We start from the raw sequence: 13203 nt of genomic DNA, 5'->3' as shown, positions 1-13203 counted from the left end.
TAAAATAGCAAAATTATTTGTATTAGTATTATTATTATTAATAATAATAATTAATAAACTGTACTTATAAGGCGCCAATATATTATGCATATTATGCAATGACGCATGAGAGAATAAGACATTTTTCTATTCTGCCTGCAGATGAGCGTTCATGTTATTGTTAACATACCACACAGTGTATATTGAAGAAAATTAGCAGCCTTGTCAAACATTAAACAAACAATACAATTTGCTCTGGCACTGCTTGTGTGCAAAATGTCAATAAAAAAAAAAGGATTACTATACAAACCTCCAACTTATCTACTCGGTTGTAGATCTTGTTCAGCTTATCCACCTGAAATTTCATTGCAGGGATTTTTTCCTCCAGAATTATAGAAGATTCATTTCTGACCTGCAAGAAGCAACATAGAAGAAAGTAATAAGCCACATGCAAAGGTATAGTTCAATAACTATATAATGTGGATCTTGAATGGAATCTATATTTCAGTGCTATGTATCAATCTAACTCTTTTAGGTATCTCAAAATTGATTCCTCAGAACTCCCTTATTTACTTTTATCTCCAGAAAGAGGTCGCATCTTTCTTTAGGGTTATCCAGGGTCATTATTTACTTCCTGGACTGAGATGGAGGCTTGGGGATGACACTAATGTCTGACATAGGTCAGCCTTTGCTGGTGTAAAGTGACTGAGAAGTTTATTGTGAATCAAAAGCAGCAGTGGCTGAGGGACCACATGAACCGACATCTAGATAAATGGCAGAGAATTACATTTTTTATTGAAATGATCTCTTATGTTTATTTTTTGGTCCTTTATAAGCAAAGCATGACAGTAAACTTTCAACTTTTTCTATTGCCCTATTTCCCCCCTCCTATTGTGCGCTACTCCCCCTGCTTCTTAGATTGAAAGCTCTTCAGAGCAGGGTCCTCTTCTCCTCCTTTGCACTGTCTGTATCTGTAATTCGCAACTTCTAATAATGTACAGCGCTGCGTAATATGTTGGAAACATATAAATCCTGTTTATTAATAATAATAATAATATTAATCTTTTTGCAAGTCCATTAGATAGTATCTTTCTGACCCTCTGCAGTTAGTGATGCAAAACACTCACAATGCTCCTAGTCGTCAGAGAGAGACCCAAACTAGTATTTTTTTTATTAAGTTCAAATAAATTTTATACGTATCTAATATTGTGATTTGATAATGCTGATTTATGTAAAGCATGATAATCAGGTTCAATAGAATTTTAAATAAAACAAATTCAGAAAACAAAAAATAAAAGCTTTTTGTTGGGTAATTTGTGGTCTCATGTCCTTATGCATCAAACAAAAACTATTATAAGCATATGATGTCTGTTAAAAAAGTCATTATACTGTACAGTAAGGAGGCTGAGGTTACACTATAGACTTTGGCACTGAGTAGGTGCTAAATTTCTCTAATATGAGTATATGTGACCGTTAGGACATAATGTCATATATTCAGCTGGAGTCACTTCCTTTTTCTTTATAAATTTCCTGCCGTCAGAAAAAGGCTGAACAAGCACCCTGCTGGCTGCCTGAGGCTCTGCTTCTGTATTAACGTGCTGTGACGCTTCAAACGCTGCACGCTCACCTACACAGAGATACTAATGGGGATTTCTGACTGATTTTATCACATGCAACTATTAACAACCTAAGGCTTAGTCTACACAGACTGTTTCCCCAGCGTTTAACCTGAGGCTTTTTAAGACCTTGTTTGAAATCCCCATGCATTCCAATGCGCTAATCTACACCAGGACGTTTCCTTGAGGCACGTTTATGAGCCCTAGCTTAAACGTTGCTTGCAACGTTTACAAAACTAAAACGCTGGGTTAAAGCTGAAAAACGCGGGTAAACGCTTCTATCCACTTTAATAGGACGTTTTGCCGCGTTTTAAGCGTTAAAAACGCAGGAAACTCGAAAAATGCGGCATCAGTGTTTTCCAGGCAAGCTTTAAAACGCTAATAAAAGTGTTAAAAAACGCATATAAACCCAGTAGGATTTTAAATAGTGTTTTAAAATAGTCCTTGTAGACCCAGCTTAAAATGAAAGAGAGAGAGAGACAGAAAGAAAAAAAAAAAAGAAAGAAGAAAGAGAGAGCGAAAAGGAAAAAAGAGAGACAGAGGTAAAAAAAGAGAGAGAGAGAGAGAAAGAAAGAAAGAAAGAAAGAAAGAAAGAAAGAAAGACTAGAGAGGAAGAAAGAAAGAAAAAAGAGAGAGAAAAAAAGAAAGAGAGAAAAAGAAAAGAAAAGAAAGAGAGAAAGAAAGGATAAAATAAAGAAAAGAGAGAGAGAGAAAGAAAGAAAAAGAGAAAGAGCAAAAGAGAGAGAGAGAGAAAGAGCGATAGAGAGAGAGAAAGAGAAAGAAAGAAAGAAAGAAAGAAAGAAAGAAAGAAAGAAAGAAAGAAAGAAAGAAAGAAAGAAAGAAAGAAAGAAAGAAAAGAGTGAGAGAAAAAGAAATGAAAAAAAGAAAGAAAGAAAAGAGCGAGAGAAAGAAAGAAAAAGAAAGAAAGAGAGAGAGAGAAGGAAAAAAAAAGAGAAAGAGAGAGAAAGAAAGAATGAAGAAGAGAATGGGAAAGAGGATGACAGACAGTGACAAGGAGAAGTAAAATGTGAGAAAGAAAAGAGAGAGATAGTGAAATGAGATGAATGAGAGAGGAGGAAGAGAAGGAAGAAAATAGGACGGAGAGACACAGGGAGGGAGAGGGACTTGGGAATAGAAAGGAACACAGAGAGAGAAAGACACAGAGAGAAGAGAGGGAGAGTAAAAGCCAGAGAAAGATATGGAGGGACAGATAGATTATTAATATTATCAATAATAAGTATTTATATATTGCCAACATATTATACAACGCTGTACATTACACAGGGAGAGAGATAGACAGACAGACAGACAGACAGATAGATAGATAGATAGATAGATAGATAGATAGATAGACAGACAGACAGATAGATAGATAGATAGATAGATAGATAGATAGATAGATAGATAGATAGGTAGATATTGACACTTACATATCTTCTAATGTTTACCATACAAAAAACATGCAATATTTGTTCTGATTAGCTGATGTTTTAAAATGCAGAAAGAGAAAGCATTGCTCCAGAGCAAATGGCATAACAGTAAACCACACAACCACAAACGCCTTAGTAAAAGCTGTATTGTTCATTATTGTTTACAGAAGTGAAATCTCCCTAATATAGTTTTTTTTGTATATTGAATCAAATCATTTTTTAATTTATGATAGATAAATCTCATACATATAACAATAGAAATAATTGTAACCCAAACAAATACATGGTATATTGAAAACTTGTAGTTGATTACAAAGAGCGATTTTAATTAAATGTAATATCGATCAAGGATTTGACATATACCTAGCATAGTATTTCAGAAACTATATAGAAAATGATAGATAAACAGTTAAAAGAAAGATATAAAAAATTTAAACACACATAATCCACAAGACAGCCAATGGTTGCAAAATCCCAATCAGCTTTTTTCTTTTTTGTTTAATGTTGGTATTTATTTATTTTATGTCTTTTTTGGTGAATATTAATAATTGATGATTTGCAAAGTGTCATTCTTTGAAGCTTAAAAATGAAAAATATGGACCTTTAAAAAAAAAAAAAATGAGCTAAAGAGCATTTGAGGTCAACAGTACTCTATGGAGGCCTGTGTGTAATTTCCCAGCACGGTAAGTGTCACATTTGCCAAGCTGCAAATCCAAATCAGGTCAGCAATGACTTATCCCTGCTGCAAAAACACTCCAGCCACTGGGATGACAGCCAGCAGTGAAGAAAGAGCTCCCCTTGTGGTCAACCTTTGTCACTGCGCCCTGGAAAAGAGAACTTCCTCCATTTCATGAGTGTGGGAAGACAAAGGATGTGGAGAGGAGCTGGTACAAAATGGCTGACACAAGGCTTATCAGCTCCCAGCTCATCCTCCATCACAGACAGAAGTACACGGCTCGGTTGCTTGAAAAAATAATGCTGCATTTTAATCAAATGGCATATTTAAAGGTGTAGAGTGACATGTGCCCCACAAGTGCCCTGTGGTTTCTAACACATGCCTATGTGTAAATTAGACTCAGGAGGAAACAGACCTTGGTTAGTTTGTTCACAGTGGGTGTCAATAAAGTTTTTGGCTGCCATTTTGTTCACTAACTTGCCACACTTGCTACAGCAAAAGGATTTAGTTGACCACAAAAGAGTTTAGTTGTAAATTTTTGGCTCCATTTTGCCTATCCATGTGGCAAGTTGGAGAACAAAATAGTTACATAGTTTGTTCACCAACTTGCCACATGGCTAAGCAAAATGGAGGCAAAAATTTACAATGGTCAACTAAACCCATTTGGTGTATGATTGAAGGGAGTTTGGTGCTTATAAATAAGAGTTATAAGAAAAGAAGAAAATCATATTATATCAGCAAAAAATATATGCGTTTTCATAAACCAAATGTTGAGCAACAATGTGCCAAAATGCAACCAAAGTCTAAAGGTGAAAGGTTCTGATCCATTTCTTGTATGTTTTACCATATTAAAAATACTTATTTTACAGGCGTTCTGTTTCCAGCAGCTCTGGGTGATGATGCTAAAGTTATAAAACACAGAGAATACATCAGCGAATACAAGAAGATAAGCCATTCTTATAGCATGACAAATTAAAGATTGTTGATGTGTGTTTTTGTTTTTAGCGAGACTACACAAGTGCTAACCTGACTTCCTGCCCTGGCAAAAAGCTGGTGTGTTCCTGCTTCCTGTAAATCGTAGAAAAATAAGGTGTAACTCTTCAACTACACAAAGGAAATTCTTATCAAAGTGCAAATGATAGAAAACAGTATGAAGGCCCCTAACAATAAGTCTAGAATTAGGCTTCAAGGCAAGAAAATGAACACATTTTTAAAGTTATTTTGAATGGCGTGTAAAACATGGAAGTCATAAAAGAGGCAACAAGTAAAGAAAATGTTAGTAGAGAAGCAGAGAGAAGTTCACAAGGTTGTATGAGTGAGGGGGATGTCTAGTTTTTGTCTTGGTGGTGATGGTAAAAAAAAAATCCAAGCTCATGCCCTTCTCATTCCTACAACCTCATGAACTTCTTTCAGTTGGTCCACTAACATTCACTTAGCTACCCCTTCCTACAACTTTATTCACTTCTCTCTGCTCTTCTATTAACATCCATCTCACCTTACCACCTCCTCACCTATAGAATCCTACTAATATCCTCCTCACCTATACAATCTTACTATCCTCCTGTATCACTGTCTGTATTAGTCTGTCATTGCAATCCCTATTTAATGTACAGCGCTGCGTAATATGTTGGCGCTATATAAATCCTGTTTAATAATAATAATAATCCTCCTCACCTATACAATCCTACTAATATCCTCCTTACCTATAAAATCCTACTAATATCCTCCTCACCTATGCAATCCAATTAATATCCTCCTCACCTATACAATCCTAATAATATCCTCCTTACCTATACAATCCTACTAATATCCTCCTAACCTATACAATCCTACTAATATCCTGCTTACCTATACAATCCTACTAATATCCTCCTCACTGATACAAGCAGCTCTCTCTGCTCCTCCAATATTGTTTCACCTCCCTAATATGAACTTCTTTTCGCTCTTCCCATAATGTTCCCCTTGCTCAAGCAACCTTCTAATGTTCCCCTTGCTCAATGAACTTCTTTCAGCCCCTCCACTAACATCCATTCAGCTCTTTCCTCATAAAACGTTTCCCTAATCTCTGCTCTTCTATTACCATACAGCTCACCTATACAATCATATAATCTTTTCTTCTTCTATTCTTTCTCTTTTGTGCTTCTTCACTAAGGTCCACATCACTCATACTACCTTATGAACGATCTGCTCTTTGACTAAAGTTCTCCTCACTCTCAATGAACTTCCCTCAGCTCCTTCACCAACACCCTCCTCACTCATACAACCTCATAAACTTCTCTCAGCTCCTTCACTAACATCCTCCTCATTCATACAACCTCATGAACATCACTCAGCTCTTTCACTAACATCTTCCTCATTTATACAACCTCATGAACTTAACTCTTTCACTAACATCCTCCTCATTCATACAACCTCACGAACTTCTCCCAGCTCCTCCACTAACATCCTCCTCATTCATACAACCTCATGAACTTCACTCAGCTCTTTCACTAACATACATCCTTCTCATTCATACAACCTCATAAACTTCTCTCAGCTTCTCCTTTAACATCCTCCTCATTCATTCAAAAGGTAAAACATTAAAACAGATATAAGATAAAATTCAGGAGCAAGTTGCTTCTTCTTTTATAGCCCAGGTTAAAGGCGTAAGCGGCTTATAGTGAGACATGCTAGCTGTGGTACAGTTTCAGTTCGTAATCCTGTTAGGTAGTCTTGTATTTTTTAGGAAATTTATTAAAAATTAAGTATTGATGAAGACATTGTGTGTTTACCACCACAGTCCTGCCCGGAAGTTTATTTTTTAGGTCCCATGTTTCAAAACTGAGAAAATTCAGTGTTCTACCAACCAATATCAAAGTACTTCTAAGGTTGGAGGATGAGAAAATGAATAAGTCGTGGTGGCTTGGCAGTTAAGATATCTGATTGTAAAAAAAGAAAGAAAACATGCTTGAGATCAAATTCTAGAGCATGCTGCTTTGCCTCCCATATCCCTGGGACAAAAGCTGAGCACCTTGTATGTGACAGGCTAGAGTGGATAGTTTATAATTTGTGACCCTTTTAGGTAACACTATATGTGTTTTTATTAAGGGCATTAGTGTAGCTCAGTGGATACGAGCTCTGTCTGAAGAAAAATAGCCATGAGATCAAATCCTGGAGCATGCTGCTTCACCTCTCATAAACCAAACTTGACATGTGAGTACTGGGTGGGTTGATAGGTTAGGATGGTAAGTTTTTAAATCAGGACCCTTTTGGGTAAAACTATATAGATTCCGATATGACACATTTCAAACGTTCCAGTAGCTCAGTGGATAAGAGCTCTGTCTAACAAAAACAACAACCTGAGATGAGCTCACAGAGCAGATTGTTTCACCTCTAATAACCCAAGCTCATTTATTGAACCCCTGTGGGGTGACAGGTAAAAAGTCCAGTGCATGTTGTGTAAGGTTATATTTTAGGTCATGGTATGCAAAATATAAAATACTTCTTGTAACACACATCATCTAGAATAGAAGAAAATATTGTACATCCAACAGTGAGGGCTCACCATATAATATGGAGTACTTCTCAAATGAGTGAATAAAATCCAGGTAGGTAGAGGTGAGAGGGGCTCAGAGTATAAAAGTTCTGTTTGGGCAAAAAAATAAAATTAAAAAGTAAATGGACATGGGATTGAATCTTTGGGTATGCTGCTTCACGTCTTGCAGCCCATGTTCAGTGCCTGAACAACTTGTAGGGTTCTAGGGAAGACAATGTAAGCAACTCACAGCCTTGTTGGGTAAGATTATATTTTTAGGTCATGGTATCCAAAATATACAAAAAGTATTTTAAGCCACATCATCCAAAATTATGTACTTCTCAAGTGGTTGGAAGAGGGCTGAGAGATGGTCATGGCTCAGTAGATAGAAGCTCTGGCTGAAACAAAAAAATAATAAACAAGTAAATCCTGGAACTGGCTCCTCCGCTAGTCTTTCCCTACCTTCAACACCTTAATACCCTGACTCGTGGTAGGCTAAGAGTGGCGATTTTATAGATCATTATCGTTTTAGGTAAGCCGTTATGGTTTTCTATATAAAAAGCATATCTGAAAACAGTCTTTAAGTAATGGTAGCAACTCAGTGGATAAGAGTTCTGTCTAAAAAATACAAAAGTGAAAAAACAAAAGAAATAAGATCAAATCCCATAGTAAGCTGCTTCACTTTTCATAGTCCAGGATAAATGTCTGAACACATTGTTAGGATAGGTTTATATTTTTTAAGTCATGTTATCCAAAATATTGAGAACGTTTTGTAAGACACACCAGCCACAATAATGGAAAATATTCTACATTCTTTAGTCCACAATATCCACATTGGCTAGCAAAGCCCTACTAGCCAATATAAACGACTTCCCAAATGGGAGAATAAGATAACCTATAACTGAGAGTGGGGCAGTAGCTCAGTGGGTAAGAACTTTGTTTGAAGCAAAAAAAAAAAAAAAACACAGATATTGTATCAATTCCATGTTAATCTACCATAGAGTACTTTCTAAACATTTTGCCAAGTTTTTTTCTAGGGCCTCTTATATTTTAGTTTATGGGTAAACTTTTTAATTTTTATGTCAAACTATCCAAAATACAGAAAAGAAATTTGACTATACTCCAACTAGAATTTGGGTACAGTCCAACCAAAACCAAAAAGTCCCACTATCCAAAATATAGTGAAAATGTAATAGTCCACCTTGCCTAAAATATTTTTCTTAACAGTAAAACTCTCTACATATGAAATGGGAGGAAAGAAAGAAAAGAAAGAAAGAAAAGAAAAGAAAGCTGCTAACTGAGAGTTGGCGTTATCTCAGAGGATAAGAGCTCTGTTTGAAGAAAAAAAAAAAAAAAACACATGAGATCAAATCCCAGAGCGTGATGTGCCACTTCTCAAATCCCAAGGCCAATGCCTTGACACCTTGGGAAGAGTTAATGCTATGGGAATTAACATTTAAGTTCATGGTTGTATTGGGTAATCTTATAATTTTTATGGCATACAGGTTATGTGATGGTACGTTTAGAACCCTTATAGGTAAACCAATATTTTGGTGGGAGGACTCCTATCAAATAGAGGTGGCAATAGCTCAGTGAATATGAGCTCTGTCTGGAAATTAAAGCAAGAAGAGATAAGAGCAGACTGCTTACCTCCTTCAATGCCTGAAAGTGTTATAGGGTTGATAGAGGAGGGAAGGTTAGATTTGAGTTAACAACCATGTTGGGTAAGATTATATTATTAGGTCATGGTATCTAAAATAAAAAAAAAAATATTGTAACCCACATCATCAACAACAGAGGAAAATATTGTACATCCTAAAGTCCATGGCACCCACAGTGGTTGGTGAAGTCCAACCATCCAATATGAAATGGGTGGAGGTAAAGTTAAGAGACAGCTGTAGCTTAGTAGATCGGAGCGTTGTCTGAAGAAACAACAATCACAAGATGAAATCCTTGAGCAGTTTCACATTTTATAACCCAGGGTCACTTCCTAAAAGTCCGGCTGTGATAAGTTTTTAGTTCATGATTCTGTTTGGTAAATTTATATTTTTTTAGTCATACTATCCAAAATATGGAAAAAATATTGCAAAACACACCATCTACAATAGAGGAAAATATTATACATCTCAAAGTCTACAGTGGATAGTGAAGGTCAACCATCCAATATGGTGGGCAGACAAGAACCTAAGCAGACGAGAGGTGGCAGTAGCTCAGTGGATAAGAGCTCTGTTGAGAAAATAAAAAAGGTGAAAAAACAAACATAGGATCAAATCCCATAGTAAGCTGCTTTATTTTTCATAGTCCAGGGTAAATGTGTGAACACCTTGTTTGGTGACTGGCTAGGGCTTTAATTCACAGCCCTGTTGGATAGGTTTATAATTTTTAAATCATGGTATTCAAAATATTGAGAATATACTATATTCTATAGTCCACCATATCACACTGGCTAGTGAAGCCCTACCAGCCAATATAAACTACTCCTCAAATGGGAGAATGAGAATATCTATAACTAAGAGGTGGCAGTAGCTCAGTGGATACGAGCTCTATATGGGGGAAAAAAGAAAAAGAGAAAGTAACAGATGTGAGATCAAATCCCACCGCCTATTGCTTTACTACTCACAACCCAGAATAAATACCCAAACACCTTGTGTAGATCTCAGGCTGGGGTGGTGTTGTTTTAAACCTATGGTAGGTACGCTCATTATATTATCCAAAATATAAAAGGATTAAAAAAAACAATAACCTTTAGCAGTACTTATAACAGAATATTTAGGACCATTTTATTAACGTGACCAAACGGGATTTCCAGATGGCAGGTCAGAACAGGTCATAGCAATAAGGCATGTGCTGGTCCAGCTGCACTGCACTGTAATATGAAACTATGAATGGCTCAATAGAGTCAGTGTACTTCTATCAAACCTATAAAATTTATAGCTTTAAAGTTGCTGTTATTTCTGTTGTGTTTGTTGAATATTCACAGGCCGTGGTGGGTTAACAGACCTGCTTTGAAAATGTCTGCTCAGCACCTAGGCCATGAAGAAGTTAAATGGAGCGCAGTGAGCAATGATCTGCGTTAACCTACTTACTGGTGCTACTGCCACCTAGTGTCAGTTATAACTGCTCTGCGCAAGAACAGCATAGCCATCTTGCAGGGATATGGGAGGTTGTTTGTAATATGGCTGCTTCGTCAGCACGTCTGCTGCACACCTACCGGCTGCTTGGTGCATAACAGATGACGTCACCTCGCTCGCAGCAGCTAGCAGCTCACAAACACTCCCAGCCCGGCAAAGGCCTTTAGGGGCTCCATTTTGTATGTGCTTAGGCAGCCATCTTTGTGTGAACACATCGTAATATGGACTCACCATATCCACCATGGCGCAGAACTCGTCCAGGCGAATTAGCATCTCCTCAATGGCATTTTCTAAGCCTTGCGCCTGGCATACACACAAGAAAAAAAAAATTCATTAAAAGGGAATTAGCTCAGATTAACCGATAGAGTTCAAATTTACATCATTTGTATTGTTCTTTGTTAATCGCCCCTTAAGCGTGTATAAATTAATATTATTTACCTATAACCATATACTAAAAGCCTTTGCATAATACCGGCGACCATACTGTATTCCAAACCAAAGATAAAATGGGTTGGTTGTAAAGATAACATTTCATTCGTTGTTTCACGCTCATCTAATGACAAGAGGATATTCTTGCTGATTTCACAATTTTTAAATCCAATGTACCAAGAATAAAAAAATGTAGCTCAGTCACTTTCTGAACAATTAGGGGCAGAGGTACTGGTATGTTTTTTTCATTTGTTAGTGAATGAAAAAAGTAAAGAATGAAGATGCAAATTTAAGCTGGGAACAATAATGAATGAGTAGAATGATAGGATATATTTGTTTGCTTGTGGTTGTTGTTGCTTGTGCATTACACTGCAATTTTATACCTGGTTTGTGATATTTCCTGAAGGTGGCTGTATGGGGTCCGATCCCACCTCAATGTACTTATTATTAATAAACAGGATTTATAAAGTGCTAACATATTACGCAGCGTTGTACATTAAATAGGGGTTGCAAATGACAGACAGATACAGACAGTAACACAGGAGCAGGAGAGGACCCTGCCCTGAAGAGCTTGCAATCTAAAAGGTGGGGGAAGTAACACACAATAGGAGGGGTGTAATAATACAGCCTGAAAGCTGAACTCCAGGCAAATATAGTGTAAATTCAAATCTGAATGCAGCTCTGCAATCAAAAATACATCAATAAAAGTATTTATTCAATTCAATGAGGTATCTGAAATGGACCTGGCATCAACCTTGTGCACAGCAGAACCGGAAAGTGAGATGAAGAAGCACAAGAAGTTAATTATGCTTTAAATACACTTTCATTTTGTAGAATGTGAGGGAAAGACAAATATTTCCCTAAAGCAAGGAATCTACTTGTCTTTTATAGAGGATTCAGTGTTCTCCCCGGCCACTTTTAGCTGGGTGCACCACCCGGCACTTTTCAGCAACTACCCACCTGTTTTTGGTGGTTACTGATAAGTTGGGTCAGAATTTACTACCAGTTCTGCTTCTAACCCAAATTCTGGGAATACTTGGATTAGGTAGTTTGTTTTAGGATGAATTGTATATCTTAATGTATGTGAGTTCTGCTGCATTTGTACAAATTGGATGATTCATTATATATATATATATATTTTTTTTTTTCTAGAATTCATAGTATTGCTCAGTGTATTTGTGGGTCTCGTATAGGTTTGTATAGGTTTTTTTGGTACTGACTTCCTATCCATGTTAAATGCATTCTCTTTAGGTTAGGCATGGCTGCCCATGCCCTGCAATGGACCACTGAACACCAGAATGATATGCTCTGATGTGTTAACATGCATTGAGATACACTGCAGCACACATTATTATTAGCACGCTAGTTATTATTAGGACACAGCGCTGTACAAAGTCCATAGTCATGTGACTAACTGTCCCTTAAAGGAGCTCACAATCTAATGTCCCCACCATAGTCATATGGTATTACCGCAGTCTAAGGGCAATTTTGGGGAGAAGCCAATTAACCAAACTGCATGTTTCTGCATTTGGCTGCCATTTACAGCTAACGGCATTGAAATGCAATAGCGTTGGTAATGTGGCTTTATTCCATTTATTCCTGCAATGCACCACAAGCCAAAGTGGCTCTAAATGAAAACTGCAATGTTTTTCAACAATTTATCCGACAATGGATTTGAATAGTCTATGAGGTCAACAGCAATTTATTAAGCTATGGAGATCACTCCAAAATGGTGTGCAAAATGAAGCGAGATGGTGAACATTGCACCTGAATGACTCAAAATGAGATTTGGTTTTCATGGGCAATGAGTTCCCCCTCTGACAGAGGCATAATGCTTCCAGCGCGGGTAGGAAGAATAATCTGGTGGGCCGATGACCTTTTCACAAATTTACTAAATGGAACGTTGGGAGTACAGCTGTCATCTGTTTGTTGGAAGGAAATGACAGCAATGTAACACAGGAAGTGCTGCAGATGTTGCAGTTGGATGCAGATACACCTGGGTAACACAAGATGTTCGGAATTCTATACAAACCTCTGTGTAGGTGTCAGCATTGAACAGCTGGGCGTAGCGCTGACTGCCAGTCAGTGCCGGGTCCTCCTTGGACATAGGTGCCAGGCCTGGCACTTCTTGCATTATGTACAGCCCTGTGCCAGCTTCTTCCTGCTCTGCACAACTCTCCTTCCCTTCCTGCAAACCAATTAACCCGTCAGGGACCTCTGCAAGTTTATATAATTCAATTGCCGGGTCCACAATATGTGTGGGACCACCAAACAACTGCACCCCCGTCCGTTCACCTTCCTGCACCCCCGTCCGTTCACCTTCCTGCACCCCCGTTCGTTCACCTTCCTGCACCCCTGTCCCTTCACCTTCCTGCACCCCCGTCCCTTCACCTTCCTGCACCCCCGTCCATTCACCTTCCTGCAACCC

At 37.7% G+C, this 13203-nt stretch overlaps 1 protein-coding gene across 1 annotated transcript in view; it reads right to left on the bottom strand.

Annotated features, from left to right (window-relative positions):
- The window catches only part of BCAS4 (breast carcinoma amplified sequence 4), a 39644-nt gene that overhangs the window by 25364 nt on the left and 1077 nt on the right, over positions 1 to 13203 (bottom strand). Inside the window, exons 2-4 of the mRNA XM_072413656.1 lie at positions 12808 to 13194; positions 10578 to 10649; positions 290 to 391 (exon numbers count right to left, since the gene is read on the bottom strand). Coding sequence (XP_072269757.1) covers positions 290 to 391; positions 10578 to 10649; positions 12808 to 13194 — 561 coding nt within the window. The remainder of the gene's footprint in view (positions 1 to 289; positions 392 to 10577; positions 10650 to 12807; positions 13195 to 13203) is intronic.

This window comes from Pyxicephalus adspersus, chromosome 6 (genome assembly GCF_032062135.1).
Source record: "Pyxicephalus adspersus chromosome 6, UCB_Pads_2.0, whole genome shotgun sequence".
Classification (NCBI taxonomy): domain Eukaryota; kingdom Metazoa; phylum Chordata; class Amphibia; order Anura; family Pyxicephalidae; genus Pyxicephalus; species Pyxicephalus adspersus.
This window is presented reverse-complemented; position numbering and strand designations above follow the sequence as displayed.